The 17,483-nt window shown below is 32.9% G+C and overlaps 1 protein-coding gene across 1 annotated transcript in view; it reads left to right on the forward strand.

The window, feature by feature from the left end:
* Positions 1-17,483, forward strand: part of LOC149798884 (putative ATP-dependent DNA helicase HFM1) — a 182,908-nt gene that overhangs the window by 18,797 nt on the left and 146,628 nt on the right. The window contains exons 6-9 of the mRNA XM_089958102.1: positions 2,387-2,522; positions 8,760-8,911; positions 11,712-11,792; positions 16,013-16,171. Of these exons, the coding sequence (XP_089814228.1) occupies positions 2,387-2,522; positions 8,760-8,911; positions 11,712-11,792; positions 16,013-16,171 (528 nt within the window). The remainder of the gene's footprint in view (positions 1-2,386; positions 2,523-8,759; positions 8,912-11,711; positions 11,793-16,012; positions 16,172-17,483) is intronic.

Raw genomic sequence — 17,483 nt, forward strand, 5'->3', positions numbered from 1 at the left:
AAAACATTGATATCTCTATTCTTCCCATATGGATGGCTATATCAACATGGGGTTTTCAGGTGTAGGCGTATGATGCTTAGTTGGTCCTAAATTAAAATGGTACTAATCATACATCCGGTATGGCTGCCACAATGACTGTCTTGAAACTCTGGCTGTTGCTGCTCCCTCAGAATAGATGGTCATATTTACATGGAGTTTTCACCAAAAGACTTCTTATGATATCCACTTTGTTCTAAATGGTGCCAATCTGACATCCAGTATATCCTTTACTGCAGTTTATTTCAAAATCTTGTTTTTGGTTAAAAAAAATATCAGACGTGTTTTCAGCTCATGATAGTTAAAAGAAAGAGTGGTCTTGTTTTGAATTCCTGATTTTCTTTTCACCCAGTACAGCATCAGTTCAGTCGAGGGACTCTTATGTTTGTTTTGATGTCCACATTTTTCCTGATTCTGACGATCAACTAAGGCTGCAACATTTACCAAAATTCCTACATATGTGCAGTTTACTAAAACGATGTTATTTAATTGAAATGATTAAAAACTCAACCTTTTCCCATTTCTACCCACTAGGCTTGCTGAACAGCTGACTGCTGTACAGTGTATGCCATTCCTCACTCAGCTTGCAATCATTTATATTTGCTGTATGTCTTTTACCACTTAGTATGATAGGATTCACTATGCAAGCTATGTCTTTTTTAATTTATCTGACAATTTAGATAAAACATACCTAGGATTGTCATGACAATGTTTCCTAATGCCACATGTAGATGATGAAATAAATAGATAATGCAACCAGGCATACTGTTTGTACATGCTCATGGAATGCTTTTGCATAATCTATAATGACTATAAATGATGTTTCTTTAAAAAATTAAGTTACATATGCAAGGTTCTGTTACCAAGTTAATTTCCATAGTAAACACTAGTGTAAATAAATTTTGTCAGTATTACTTTTAAATGAACCTGTTGTGCAATGTGTGCTATAATTAATTCACATCAGATTTTACCTGAAATTGAGATGATATATTTGATGTGAAAATCATACCTAGTTTAAGAAAAGAATTTAAGATAATCCTGCTAAACAGCCATCTTAAGCAGCGATTTGAAAATGGATCCTTTAATTGGAATAAATAGTTCTTGTGTAACTGACAGCTATATCCATGTTCCGTTATATGTTTATCAATTTTATAAACATTTTCAGGCATTAAACTAATTACCTGTTAGCTGTTTATACATATAAGCATTGCAGCCTTAACATCTCAAAGGTTGAATGAACAGGTCATGTGTTAGACTGGTCACTTAGTTTAGGAACCATCAGTCAGACACATTGAACAAGAATTGTGCTGTGAATTAAATTTCATGTGCTGACCGTTTTTAGCATAAAACATGATATATACATCTTGATATTAGATAGTGTTGATGTTTTTTCTAGTTGCTCTATAATTATGATTCTTACAGTTACAAGAGGATGGTTAGTTGATAATTTTAAATTGCCAACCCCACGTTTTAGTCGCACATGCATACATTTTTACTCATAACTTGGAGCAGTCTTTCTTGATGAACTGAATTGTCACAAGCATGAAAATTTTTAACAACAGCTCAGAATTAACTGATGATTACTTGAGTGATAAATCAGAAGGCTGAATTTTCCCTTTCCCATTTCCTGATGTTTAGCATCCTATACAGAGATTATGTTATTACTGGGTATTAATTTTAAAAATCATCGCTTCCAAACTTTTGATTTCTATGTACAGTTTAGGTATTAAGTTAATTCTTTGTTTGCCTATGAAATTTCCTTTATTTAAAAATTTATTCAAATATTCTTCATTTAAATACTACACTTTATTTTAATATATCAAATGATAAGGCTATGAGTATCTTAAACATATTTCATATTTTGAAGAAACAGGTGCAATCATGTTATCATTTTGCAGGGTGAAAAATATTTTCACAGTTGTATGAATATATTCAAGTAACGTACAAAACACAGCCTCCTTTAACTGAGCAAACATTGATGTATTTTGTTAGGAGATAATGTAAAATACTAAAATTAGTACATGAACAAATGAGCAAATTTGGTACACTGAGTTATTTACAATAAGATAAATCTGTATCCAGATTGTTATTTTATATCATATTTTTATGTTCTGTAATTAGATTTATGACAACATTAATCTATGCTTAAAAAAGTGTGCATTGGGCTTGATAGTACTGAAGTTTCCATGTACTAATATTGTTAAAATATAATCTTAGATTTGCAATTATTTCCTGTGAAATTACAGTGAAGTGATTTTATTTTTTTGCATGCTGTGACTTGAAAGCAATGATGTGTGTATCACTCTTCTCTTAGATTTCATATGAAATTAACATCTTTCTGTTTTTCAAGGTATTATTCAGTGATAAATCAGTAGTGCTATGTGCGCCCACAGGAGCAGGGAAGACAGTTGTTTTTGAGATGGCCATCATCAGACTGCTGACTGTTCCAAAACAAGCAACCATGAAAAACATCAAAATTGTTTATAGTTAGTAAAGTTTTTTTCTTTACAGATAAGGGTGTGGATGGGAGATAGTTTCTTTTTAATATGCTCACAATTCAACTGATTTTGTTTGAGAATACCACAGACTTGCAGAAGAAAATACAATTTAACCAACAACCATACACTTACAGAACCATTCTCCTCCCACACCCCACTTTTCTTTGTCAATTAGCTCTTACCAAAATGTGGTTTCTTAATTTTATTTTACCGGTTTAAGAATTTATCATACTCAATTAAAGATTACACTGTTTTGTTTATTAAAGCATTAAACAGAGTGATTTTTGTATAAACTTATCTTGCTCATTAATTCAAAATTCATGCCATCAATTCCAGAAGTTATTAAAAAGCAGGAATTACATTTGCAGATTAAATATGCTTTCTGGAGGCTTTATTTTACAACTTTTGTAGAGGAGAGCTATTCCTGGCATATAAAAACTTACACAGTAATGATTGTTTATAACATATAGGTGACAGGGAATTTCACAGTGTTATAATGGAGAGATGATATATACAAATTCATTGTTTATTTTTCCAAATGTTTATGTTTGTATCCATATTGATGTACATGGCATTGAACATATATATAATAAACAAGTTTTATCATCCTTTGAAAATATCAATAGACATGTACCAATGAGAAAGAAATTGTCAGTATGTGTTTTTTAAAAACATATTTTTTTGTTGAAGTGTTTTTAGTGATATGGAGGTGCTTATGAAATATATGAGGCATGTCACTCTAAGCTTGTAGATACAGGATAATGTATGCTATACTACCTAGAACCTTGCTGACTCCAGGTAAGATAGATATTACTAAGTGTTCACCGTCTTGTCACTTCCAGTGGTAGAAAAATTTATTGCTTCCTGATGATCACTAATGTCACAAACAGTATCTTCAGTTGTTAGTATCTTAGATTTGACAATGTCGGTATGGGAATTAACATAATCAGCATCTTTGCTATAAGACCCAAATAGGCATAGCACATCATGTGCAGTAGCAAGGTGAACATTGTGATCATCATTGTTTTTGTTACTGGTGATGTCATCTATTTGTTCACTAAACCCTGCATCAGCACCAGTTTGCAACACAGCTCATGGAAACATCATGCCATACACAATTAAGCACATACTGTTTGCAGACATTACATTTATTTCCAGGTCAATATTTTTGTCAAGGCTCTCGATGTATATTAGGATTACAGCACATTAGTACATTGATTTCAAAATGAAGATGACTTTGAGCATATGAGAGATGTACGTCAGGCTGTACTCAGTTGTTCAGGTATAGAATGATAGCTGAAGGATATTTGTAGCTTATTTTGTCCAAAAAGTACCAAACAGTATATCTTGTCATGATTGAATTGCATAGGATCAGAACATGTGATTTTAAAATACCAATTATGAATGAGGTGTGATCATAACACTTTTGTTACCAATGGCCTTTGTTAGTTTAGAAACTTTGAATGAGGTGTAGTTATCATGCCTTTTATCACCTGCTGCCTTTGTTATTTAAATGACTGTCTTTGTTTACCTGGCTTTGGTGCATCAAATGATAAAGACATTATAATTCAGCTAATTTTCTCTTACAGACCACACAAATCAAACAGACATTGTAACAAAGGAATGTTATAACAACACCATCAGACTATACAGTAATTAGGAATTCAGCCAGGAAAATTAAACTCATTGGTTCTAAGATAGGAAATGTTGTATCCAAAAATGTAATAAAAAGGCTTTATTATACCTATGTTAGCCTCAATATATCTCAACCATTTAATCTTCCTAAGTCTTAGGCATCTATCTTGAGTGGATCTCTGGGCAGGAGAGCCAACAGGAACTAACATTTTGGGTTATGTTTTTGCATTTAGTTCAGGATTTTCGTACACTATATGTGCACTGTTATACCCGAAATCATTAAACTTGATAGTGGGATGCATGTTGATGAATCCTATAGCCTTATCACAAAATAGATCCTAAACCATATTTCATGTGACTTGGGTTCAGTTTTGCGTTTCAAGTTTATTTCTCAAGCACTGTTCATGTTAGAATCATCATACTTGATTGTATGCATCTCTAATAGTATTACACACTAATACTACAAAGGAACTGTGATTGATATTTTACTGGCTTAAGACATGTTTTGTGTTTAGCTTATGACTATGACTACATAGGCTGTTTGCATGCTGTTTACATACTGTCATATCAAGAATCATTAGTCTTGATGAAGGGAAGCATCTTGATGAACACTATTCTTGGAGTTCATTTAGTAGGTCACGGTTGCTCATATTTTATACTTCATTCTCTTTGGTTAAACTTTGTGTTCTGAAGTTCATTTTTCTGGCACTGTGCATGCTAGAATAGTGAAAATGTTATGATATGCATCTCTGTTATGACATCATACTTGCAGCAAAAAAAGCTCATTGTGACCTATATTTCATCTTTTACTGGCTTTTATTAAGTTGTAATATTTATAGCTCAAGACCAAATGAGAGTTTGGTATGCATACTGTCATCATGATTCATTGTACAGTGGAACCCCGCTATAACGCGCCCCGCCATAACGCGAATTCGGATATAACGCGGTCGTTGCATGGCTCCCGAAATTTCGTATATTCATTCACACATGGAGAAAAAAAATTTGGAGAAAAGTAAAAAAAAACAAAACAAGAAATTAACTTCATTTTGGGCATGAGATTAGTTGTGACTTTTAAAATAATATGATCGTGGCATGGTTCCTGAAATTTGAAATTCATTTACGTGTATTTTTATCGGACCGTGAAAATATTTGTTTAACGTACGAGAAATAGTGTGTAAAACGTTTATTATAATTTGGTGGAAGAATTCGCGTATGACTTTTAATAATAAACGATCGGAACTTAACAATTTATCCAGGTTCTTTAAGTGATTTTGGAGAAGTGATCCTGTATGAATTCTAAAATAATACGATATATATAACGTACGAGAAATAGTGTGTACAACGCTTGGCTTCTGAAATTTATCAATTTGAACAGGTTGTGGTGAAGCTCCGTATTCTACTCTAGAAGAGAAAACTGGTTTAATTAGGTTTTTGAATTGTTAAGCCGAAGTAAACATTATCGAAGTGATACTTATTACGGATCCATGAGTAAAGCCAGTAAATCGTCTTTGTGATTGTCTTCCATGAAATCTGTATACAGTCGTTGCTCAAACAATAGCCGACATGGGCTTCTTATTTAACTGCAATCACAGCCAAGCAGCAGACAAAGCTGTGGTTGATACAAGAGTCGCACAATTTAATAAACATCAAAGGACGAAAGCCGCCAACATGTATGCTGTGCTTGGCGGTGTGATCAAACAACAAATAGTTGAAAGTAAATAATATCCACTTTATTATCTGTGAATTAAAAGGGTATGAAATTGTACATCCGTTCAGCTTAATTTTGTTTTATATAAAAAGTGATTCGTAACCATTGCAGGCCTTCATTACTTAGTTATCGAGCTTTATCTGTGTACGTTGTTTGCTTATATAAAAAAATATTTTACTGTTATGGAAAAGCAAGTTCAAAAACGCAAGTCATTTTCTGCTAAAGAGAAACTGTATGCCCTAGATCAACTAAAGAAGGGCAAACAACAAACTCAGCTTGCCAGAGATCTAGGAATCAGCGAGTCCACTTTGCGAGGGTGGAAAACAGATGAAGGAAAGCTCCGTAGTCTACCCAACATTCTTGAAGAGGAAACTGGTTTACAGCGTAAAAGGGTTAAGTTAGCTAATGACAATGTCCTAGATTCAGCTTTGTACCAATGGTTTGTACAAGCTCGCTCAGAAGGTGTTCCAATTTCTGGCCCAATTCTGAAAGCCCAAGCAGAGAAATTTGATCGCCGTATCAATGGAGATGATTCCAAATTTAAGGCGAGTAAGTTCGCGGCAAAGAAGCAAACGTCATTGGATATATTTTTCAAGAAATGATGAAATTTAAATTTGGAACCACACTGACTTTGCACTTTGCGCAACGATTAATTTAGCAGTTTTCACATGTTTCTTTTGATGTTCACAAAATCTGAAATAAAAGTTATTTGCACGCTGAAATCATGCGTTGATTGTTAATTATTCTTGCAGTTGTCGCATATGATAAAATTTTAGCGGTATGAAATTTGTACAGACACCGTATGTAGACCCGGGAATAGCTGCATGCAATGACCGTACGATATCAGACGGCAAGTAAATGGTTTCAATATTTTGTTCATCCTATATTTTACACGACGAATTCAGACTATTACAAAATTATTGAATATTTTAAATCTGTACGATTTTCAATTAAATTACATCCATTATGGATGAACTGCATGCCACGACGGCACGGTAGCATACGGTGTTGATACACTTTTCATGATATAGCGATAGTCTGGTATTATCGGTCAATCTGTCAATCTGTATTATCGTTCAAACAAATAAAAATTAGTAAATGTTTTTAATGCACAGTAATAACCTATAAATATATTAGCCATATATTAGCCATCGATTATTTTGAATATATCTTAATTAATGCATTCCAGTTAATATTCATCTGATGATAAGCCGACTTTTGATCATTGTACATGTATACACGTATATGTTCTCGGAAAAAAAGTTAAATATTGTGAAACCCCGCATTAACGCGACCCCGCTTTTAACGCGATCCGATTTTATGGACCCCGATCATCGCGTTATAGCGGGGTTCCACTGTACATAACAGACAGAATGCAACAAGGTAGATTAGTTCTGTAATTAATTAAGTTACTTTCTCCAAAATAAAGTTTTTATTATTATTATTATTATTATTATTATTATGAAAGTTGATTTGCTAATGTATCTTTACAAGTAATATATCCTTATCACTTTAATGACTTTGTAGAATTTCAGTTAAAGTTCATTTATTGGGGTCTTGATTAAGTCATGGAACTTGATGCATGGATGCATCTTTGTTAGTACTACTTATGTATAGTTAAAGGTCACAGTGACCTACATTATTTGATTTACTAATATAGGTTTAACTCAAGACAACAGAAATTCTTCTGTGCCTTAATATACTTTCCTGGTAAATTTTCCATATTATTAATTATATATTTGTATGTATTCCCTTATCATAATGGGATGTCATTAAGTTAAGTTACCAATGCACAGCTATGTCATAACAGGTGAACTGATTACATAAATAGGTCCATTTGCAAACTCCTTATTTGGAATTTAATTTGCAATTCCATAAGTTATTTATACATTTTCACTTTGTGTTCTAGGGAAATAAATTATTTGTTGAATTTTACAAAATATTATTCTTTTTCACTCTTTCCTATTTCATTATTTTAGTCTGACTAAAAGTATGCTAAAGAATAACATGAAGCTCTTCACTCTGAAGGGTCTTAGATATGTGATGTCCTGATCACAGGACCTGATGAATCCCCTTGCATTCATAAACAATGGTGTCTACCTTGAAAACATTGATATCTCTATTCTTCCGATATGGATGGCTATATCAACATGGGGTTTTCAAGTGTAGACTTATGATACTAGTCATTCTTACTTACTTAATTCACATTTTTTACGTATTTATTTTCTTCTATCATGTAAAATAATGAAACCTATAAACATTACAATTTTTCACATGAAGGCATTGGCAAAAAATGTATGCATCTATTCATTCTTATAACATTCATCTAAGAATAATGAGCATTGTGAAAAAATATCAGCATCTTTATATTGGATGAAAGGTATTAGGATAAATTGTGTTAATGTACAAAGATGCCAGCAGATTTGATAAGCAGAGTATTGTACACATAGGGTCTTGAAGAACTGAGAAAGATATACCTTCCAATCTCTCTATTACTAGGTAGTATCACGATCAGCTTGGTGATAAAGTACTACTTCATTGGTGGAGGACAACTAAAGTCTACTATTGCCACCAATTGTATCACAGTCTCATTGGCAAAATAGTTTCTTAATGTGGCAAATCATGTATTATTAACACACCAGATGTCATCAGGTATTTGCATCAGCTACTTAATTTTTGATGCTGTCCTGTCATACTCTCCATAGAAAGTATCCAATCACAAACTAATAATAAATGCAGATTACACTTAATGCACAAAAGTTTTGAGCAAATAAAATTTTAGAAAGAAAAAGCTTAATGTACAGTACAATTAACGATTAATTTTATTTCAGTTTTGCAAATAATCTTTTAGGTTATTATGTTTTTGTTCATGTTTGTTTCAGTGGCTCCTATCAAGGCCCTTTGCAGTGAGAGGTATCAGGACTGGAAGCAAAAGTTTGAACCACTGGGTCTAAAATGCAAAGAACTGACTGGAGATACAGAACTCGAAGACATTTATGAATTGCAGGAAATCAACATTATACTGACCACCCCAGTATCATAAATTTATTCATATTTGTATTATCTTGCTATAGTAAACATTGAGAATTGCTTTGGTTCTTATGTTTGAATGGGTGAAATAGAATCATGATGAGTACTGCAAATAATTTTTTCTTACCCTGTTAATTTTGCATAAAGGCCCTTGCACTGGCACAGTTTCTATCATATTGTATCATAAGAATACCATATGTGCAATGGCCTTTTGTGATGTTAACAATCTTGTTGGTGCAGAGCATCAGATATCAGCACATTTGAGTAGTGACAGAAAATGTTAAGAGACATTTTATTTTTGGCTTCATGGAATGTAGCTCTTTTTTGTTTTCCCAATTATATGTTGATTGTTCCTCTTTCAGTTTTAAGGAAATAATTTCTTAGATTTTAATCATCATGTAAAATAGTTTTAGCTCACATGTTTGAAAGACATATGAGGAGTTCATGACATGGCCCTGCATCCATCTATCAGCATTTGCTTTTTCGGCCTCTAAATAACTACTGGGCTGATTTTGCTCCAGTTTGGTATGAATTTGTTTTGGAACATGCTTTCCCAAAATTGTTTTTGGAGTGTCTATTTTAACTTGGTATGGCTTCTGTATCCATTATATGGGTATCCTTTTTTTAGTATCTTGTCCAGAGGGGCTGAGTGACTATCAAACTTGGCACTAATGTTTATTAGGGCATGGATTGTGAAAACTTTATCAAGGTTACTTCCCTAGTAATGGTCTAGCTTCCTAAGTAACCAGCTGGAATTCTACTTTTGACTTCTAGAATGAATGAGCCAGTTTCAATAAAACTTGAAGGGAATATTGTTTTAGGACATGCTCTGTCAAAAATTGTGTATGGGATGGCTCCCTGAACGTTAGTGTGGCTTCCGTAGCAGCTGTATAAAAGACCTGTTTTCATCTCTAGAAGGGCTGTACCAGTTTTGATCAAACTTGGTTGGAATGTTTCTTAGAAGATGCTCTTATAATTTTTTTGTCTGGAATGGCATTCCTAGCAGTTATGTGGCTTTCATAGAAAGTAAGTGAAAAGTCTGTTTTCAACTTCTTGTCCAGAACAGCTCAGCCAGTTTTGATCAAACAAGTTACTAATGTTACTCAGGACATACATTATCACAACTTTGACTGGGTGGTTCCCAAATCAACAGTGTAGTTTCCTTATCAACAAGGTAAAAAATCTTTTATCAACTTCTTCACTAGAACAGTTTAGCCAGTTAACCTCCCACCCCCACCCCCACCCCAAACAAACCTGATAGGAATGTGTTTTAGGAATGTGTTTTAAAAGTGTTGTCTTAATGGCTCCTGGAAATGGTTTGGCTTCCATAGCAACCATATGGAAAATCTGTTTTCAACTTTTTTTATCTGAATGAATGAGCTTAAGCTGGATCCAACTTGGTAGAAATGTATTAACCAGATGGAAAACTCACAAATGTTACTTACCTAACATGAAATATCACTATTGTGACCAATATTTAAAGAAAAAACATAATAGGTGACTTTCTTTCCAAAATTGCCTCACCATTTCAGACAGATATGATAAGTAAGTACCAAGCATGTATATTTTGTTTGAATTCACATGAAAGATGCCAACACAGCATCTAGTTAAAGGAATTTGCTCGATGTAGATAGTTAAACAAAATGTCAGATAACACCATTTTTCAGCCACATTGCTGGAAACAATCCTGACTTGGTGTCTTTCAACCTAAGTTACCTGCCTGATTACTACTGCATTTTGCTTTTCTAACCAATATATTCCATGTGAGCATTATCAAAACCTCTTGGCTCCTTTGTTTAATTTAATACTGTATTTATAACCCATCTTCTCTTTTTCTCAGGGTACTTGTATATTATGTTAAATTATCACTTTTGGTGAAGTTGCACTGACAAATCTATTAAGTAGACCTTTAATTTAACCAAGAGTATCTGAAGAATGATTATCCAGATAGTTAATAATCAGGCAAAATAAATCTTACATATTTATTTCCAGTTATGCAAAATGGAAGATTCCAAATAGTGTTGAATTATTACACAATTTTTGTGAAAAAATTCAAAATGAATGAAATTCCAGAAAATCATTAATTTTAGGGTAATGCAATTTTGTACAGGAGTTTCTGTGTGGTCACAGGTAAAGTTTTTCAGCATCAGTATAATAGACTGGTACATGAAACAGTTTTTCCATATAAAATGACTATAAAATGTTGAGAAATAGTGGTGGATATGAAGAAAAAAAAGATAATTTGTGAGGAAACTTTTTTTTATATGGTTATTGTTTTGCCCAAACATGTTGATGGAATGAAAGTTATGAATGGAGGAATGGATGAACCATTTTGTTTTCATCAGATATCAATTGTTTGTGACTGTACAGGTGATATCTTGGTTCTTTGGAAGATTCTGACAGCTTGTAGGTGATATATTGGTTCTTTGGAAGATGCATCATTATCATGGGTTTGCATATTTGAATTTCAGTAACTGGACTGTAACAGCTGCCACTTGGGAAATAGTTGTTGCACAATGCTCCTTAAAAGCTTTTATTCCTGATTTTTTTGTATTTTGCTTGTAATAGAAATATAATACCGGCATGAAATGAATATTTGACAAAACTAACATCAAAAGACATTAAATTATGCAGAATTGAGATGTATTAAGATGGTGTCATGCGACAACTGGTACCTTATGGCAACTTCTTCAGTTCCTCTGTGAAAATAGTTCATGTAGGATCTTGTAATTTTTTGAGTCTCTGTTTCTTTTCTGAATCAATATTCAGATTGTATGTTGGACATAATGTCTAATTTATTTCAGGAAAAATGGGATAGCATGACTCGAAGATGGAGGGATAACAAGTCAGTGATACAGTCTATCTGCTTATTCTTAATTGATGAAGTAAGTGTTTTTGTTATTATTCAAGTCACATACTAGATATTATGGTAGGTGATGTTGTTAAAATTGAATTTTCAGGGAATTTTTATCAGCAGATTAAATACATAATGATTAAAATACTTGCCATTCTGAGAAAATAGATCATTTTCCTATTGATCTCATGCTGGTTTGACTTGTTGTAACATTGTTTAAGTTTTCTTGGCCCACTGGTTAGTGACTACTATATGCCACTACTGTACGGTGGTGACAAATTTAAATTGTTCCATCTAACTTAGGTAATTGCTTGGACCCCACACCCGAACCTAAGTGTCCATATATGAAACATAGGGTGGGAATATTCAGAGGAAACCTGGATTAGAAAACTGACTGTCTTCATTTTAAGTCAGATTTGTAGTAAAAAATGTTGAATCTCTGAGCTGAACTTTGGCACCTAACTATTACACTGTGACATGTAGCTTGAACTTGAAGTATTGGTTTCAGATCCTAAATAGGTTGCAGGAGAAATAGGAGATTGGTTTCACTTGTATTATATATTAAGAAATGATACAAGCCCCTGTGAATATCAGTACAGATTTGAGGACTGCTTTATCACACTACAAACAGACATTTGTTGTTTTTACAGAAACTTCAGTCCTTGTTTATACAGTAGTATATAATTTTGTCAAAATGTAAATCAACCCTTTTGTTAATAGGTATTTTTAAATGATAGACTTTTAACCAGATTTTATTAAGGAGTTTAGGTTGTTTGAAAAATCTTGTTTTGGGTTTTATTGGCACAGATTAATTTAAGGTTTAAACCTTTCTCTTTGTTAGATAAGATTCTAATACTTTGCATTTATTGCTTTTTTCATATTGTGTTAGGAAATCTTTACTTTGTATAACATACATATAGATTAATATCTTGATTTACAACTGATTATTCTGAATTCTTTATTTTTTATAGGTTTGAAAGGAGACAAATCTAATTTATGTTCATTAAGTTGTTTCCTTGTACCAATATAATGCTGGTCAGCAATTTTTTAATTTTTATTCTATAAATTGAAACGACTTTACATGCTAATTTATAGGAATATACATTAGTCAAACTTGTTTCATGTGATACATTTTGTGCTTTTGCGCAGGATCATCTTTTCAGACTCAAATGTTTTGGGGGAGTTGCAAAATAGAAACATATTTTGATTTCAAAATGCATGTTTTATAAGCTACAATGTTCTTTAATCCCATTCAGTAATGGCCCTATGTGAACCTTGAAAAATGTAATTCCTTCCTGGAAATTTATCAGTAACAAAAGCATGGAAAGCAGCTTCAGGTCAGACCTGTGTTCTTCAAAACTTTGTCAAACACCCCCAACCAGCCCCAGTTGAATCAAACATTGTAATGTAATAGCAAATGAAAACTCCTGCCCTTACCAATTAGATTGGTTCATTCATCAGTCCACACACTATCCACAGGAAGATTTCCATGTAGCATATCATTGATTAGTAATAGCAACACTTGCCATATTTCCAGGGCAGAAAATATAAATTTCCATGAAAATCATGGATTAGAAATCTCATATTCATTACACACTTCATTTGAACAAGTGAACTTAGTATTGTACTGTATTATACCATATGCATATAATTTTTCCAAATTTGAACTGTTGAAAGATAAATAGTATCCACATAAAAGATATTAATTACTTATTGTTATTTTTATATTACATCCTTTGATTAAATGGGATAATACTGTATTATTATCAAATGTTTTAATGTTTCTATTTTTTATCCATAGAACTTGTGTACTTGAGGTTGATAGGTCACCCCATTGCCCTCATTAATATATTGATATTAATGAAAGGTATTTAAAAAACACAATAGCACATGGCTCAAGATGCTCACTGTGCAACACTTTCAACACACAGCAATTTTACATTTTGTCTGGATTTTATTCTTATCTAAGAGCAGTATATATAGCTAGATTCTGTTTAGATAATTATTCAGATTTTCATAAAAGAAAACAAAAAGACATGATGATCTTTATATAAACTGAGATGCAATATTATTAGGTGGTTAATATTGTATGTCTTGAATCTGCTATCTATATTGCAAAAATGCTGGGTTATTTTAATTGGAAACAATTGGGAGAGAAAAATAATCTGTGTCTCTGTTTGTTCCAAGACAAGGAAATTCCTGTTTCATGGTTCATTATTTGTCTCCCCATTTTGCAGTCTCTTGGTGAGCCCAAGTCAGTGACTAAATTCATGTACTGTAAAATCATAGACATTATAAAGATGTAAAGATATATAACAAAATTGTTTGATTGGGTGTTAAGATTGACAGTGCAACCATACAAAATTGTATCCCCATGAATTTGTTTACTCCCCATGAAAATTAAACCCCACATATTTCTGAATTTAAATTATTTCTGTCAAGACTCAAGTGTTATGACTATATGGTTCTAAACTAATTAGTATGTACAAGTGAAAACCAACACGTTTTGTAAATTTCAACAAATAATTTATTTCCCTAGAATATGAAGTGAAAATTTAAAAAGGACAATGTATTTTGAATTAAATTCCAAATAGTCCAGAGTGTTCTATCACCAGTCCTAATGAATAAAGTTCTAATTAAATTCAAGTGATGTTCCAAAAAAAACTTCATCTCTGAATGTGTTGATGTGCCTGTAGTGGCCTGAAATGTGGATAAATGCCAACAGCCTTTAGTTGAATCACAGTAATATAATCCAAGATGTCTTTGTCTGAATTCACTGTAATTCCAAGTTAGTGTTTCTCTCCATGCATATTATTGAACACTTTCTAATTCCAGTGAATAATAATTTGAATAAATAATTCCATCCAAATCTAAACACAGCAGAAATGATTCTGCTTCAGATGTTATTGCAAGAATGAGTAATTTTATCAAGTATACAGTATTATATAACAAGCTAAGACACAAATAAAAAAGAACCAGGATGAGGGTCAAAAGCCCATTTCAAGAATATTCTAAGTTGTCAACAAGACAAAATCAGTTACTAAAATTATAATTAAAAAGAACATGGCAAACATCAGGTAGATCAGGTTATTCCATGTGGGAATTCCAATGTACCAGTCTCATGTTAATATAAACATGTTTGTATAAATAATGATCTGAATATTTAGTCCACACTCAGGGAAAATTTTATCTGTGTATTTTGTTGTTTCCAAATGAATGGCCCAAGTCATGTACACAATGAACTTGAATTTTGGACAAAGCCAATTACAAATTACAGTTATACAGAACACAGATAAAAAACTTAAGAAACATTACAATTGAATGTAACACAATATATATGGATGTATTGATGTTTGTATGCATGCATGTCTGTGTGTGTGTGTGTCTGTGTACAGACTTGTGTAATGTAAAAAGAACTACAATATTGTGAATTAAATCCCAAATAGTCCTAAAAGTTCTGTCACGAATCCAAAGTTTATTCTCTTGAATAAAATTGAAGTTTGTCATTTATTCTCAGTAATTGGGTAATTGCTGTAATTTTTGATCATATTTATTCCATTCCTTAGTGCCCACTTTGCTGTAATTCTTGCATGATACTTGACTAATTTTCCATGCCCAGTAATTCTTTTCTCTCATTAATTACATTTAAACCTGGACAGGATTAAATGTAATACATGTAAAGTGTTTAAGATGGCTGTAGATAATCAAACCCATCTTCATGACCTTTATGGGTTAATATCTATTATTAGGTACAAGTTATTGAAGAAACAGTTTATGCTAAAATTGGTTTCTCCAATAATAAGGCCAGAGGGTCAGTCTAATATGTGTTTAAAAATAGGTGTTGGCTTATTATCAGACATGAATATTTTCAGTTTATTAATTGCTAAAGCTCTGTGAAAAAAAGCTGTATGAGGCATAGGCTTATATATGGATCAGTAAAGAAACTTTTGAAGGACAATACAGATTGAGCACAGATTTGGTATGGACCGTTGTATCAACAGGACTTACTTTTTATTTGATTTACACATAATTCAATAAGAATTGGACAAAATCAATGCCGTTCTCTTTCTGACTTTAAAATTTGACATTTACATCTGATCCATAATGCCATCAAATGCACTTTATTGATGGCGGCATCGTTGTTTTCAGGGCACATTTCTAGTTGTGTGCAGTATTGTGACACTGTTAAATACTAGCATTGTGAAAAATGATTTGTTTTGATAAATTAGCACCCAGATTAATCCATTTCAGATCCATGTGTTAAGTGACATTACCAGAGGAGCCACAGTGGAAGCTGTAATAGCCAGAATGAAGACAATCCAAGCTGCCAAAGCCAGGACCAAACTGAACAATCCTTCATCACCATTTCGATTTATCGCTGTCTCAGCAACAATACCCAACATTGAAGATGTGAGATATATCTTAGCAAACAGTTTAAGAGACTTATAAATTTTTCACTGTGGGATGCTTTTGCATTTCATATTTATACAGCGTCATAATCATATGTTTGCAGTCTAAGATCAGTGAGAGAGAGAAATTGAATTAATTTTATATTCTTTTATTTTATTGTGAAAAGTTATGTGATTTATTTTGTCTTGTAATATTTATTTGTGTTCCTGTAAATTGTATCAGTTGCACGCTTCAGGTTGAGAGTTCTTAGGATATAGTACACTATTCCATAAAGTATAATGACACAAATATATATGGTACAGCTCACACAATTATTTGAAACCCCATGCATCTTTGTGGGGGTCTTAATCCCTTCCACTTTTGCTCTGTGTTAATTCTCCATAACTGTGCATCAGCAGGAATGCAGATGGCAAAACCACTATGGAGGAGCTGGTCAGTATTACTGATTGACTATAGAACAGGCAGTGAATGAAGACCACCCATGGAAAGACTGAGACCTCAAGAGAGATTTATGGTCAGATACCATTTAAAAACACTAGTGATCTTTATTTTGGTCCGATATGTGGACAATAATTTCAGACGTTTTTGGGGGCCCCGAGTGGCTGAGTCGTCTAAAGTGCTCACCATTCCAGATCACTGCCATCTCACCTCTGTCTGTGTGGGTTCGAGTCTCAGGCTCGGCTAATGTGGGTATGTGAGAAAGCTTGCCAGTGGCTTCTTGTGGGTCGGTGGTTCTTGGGGGGGGGTGTTCCAGGGTTCTTCCTCCACCAGTTATACTGGCAGCCATGTATATCCTATCTTGTGCTGAAAAATGGCGTTAAACCCTACAAAAACATTACTTCGTTTTGAATATTCAATACAATTAGAAAAGATTGGTCGACTTCTTTTGCAATAAGTTTACGCTTTTACATTATTCAAAGAAATCTGAACAAACTTATGCTATGACTTAATGAGAGGCACAATTTGTTGAATTTCTCTTGAATAGTGTAAATTTATCATACTCTTTAAACATGGAAAGTAATCCTCCAAGGTATGGACAGTTAAATTCCAGACAACATCTCCATGTTTTAAAAAAAACAAACAACAGAAAACACTGAATTTTAAATGCTGTTTAGTTCTTAAGTAGTAATGGCCCAGTCACATGACTGAACATACAAAAGTACAAAACTATGAATTGGTTCAATTCTGACTGCACCATTTAATTTATGGTGCTAAATTTTCTTTCTGAATATGTTTTGTTTTTTCATTCATCACAAGATAAATTTGTTTCAGTTTAAAAAAAAGGAATGGCATAGAGTCCTTTTTATACTAC

The sequence above is a fragment of the Sinohyriopsis cumingii genome, chromosome 5, assembly GCF_028554795.1.
Source record: "Sinohyriopsis cumingii isolate HCF-2022 chromosome 5, ASM2855479v2, whole genome shotgun sequence".
Taxonomy (NCBI): domain Eukaryota; kingdom Metazoa; phylum Mollusca; class Bivalvia; order Unionida; family Unionidae; genus Sinohyriopsis; species Sinohyriopsis cumingii.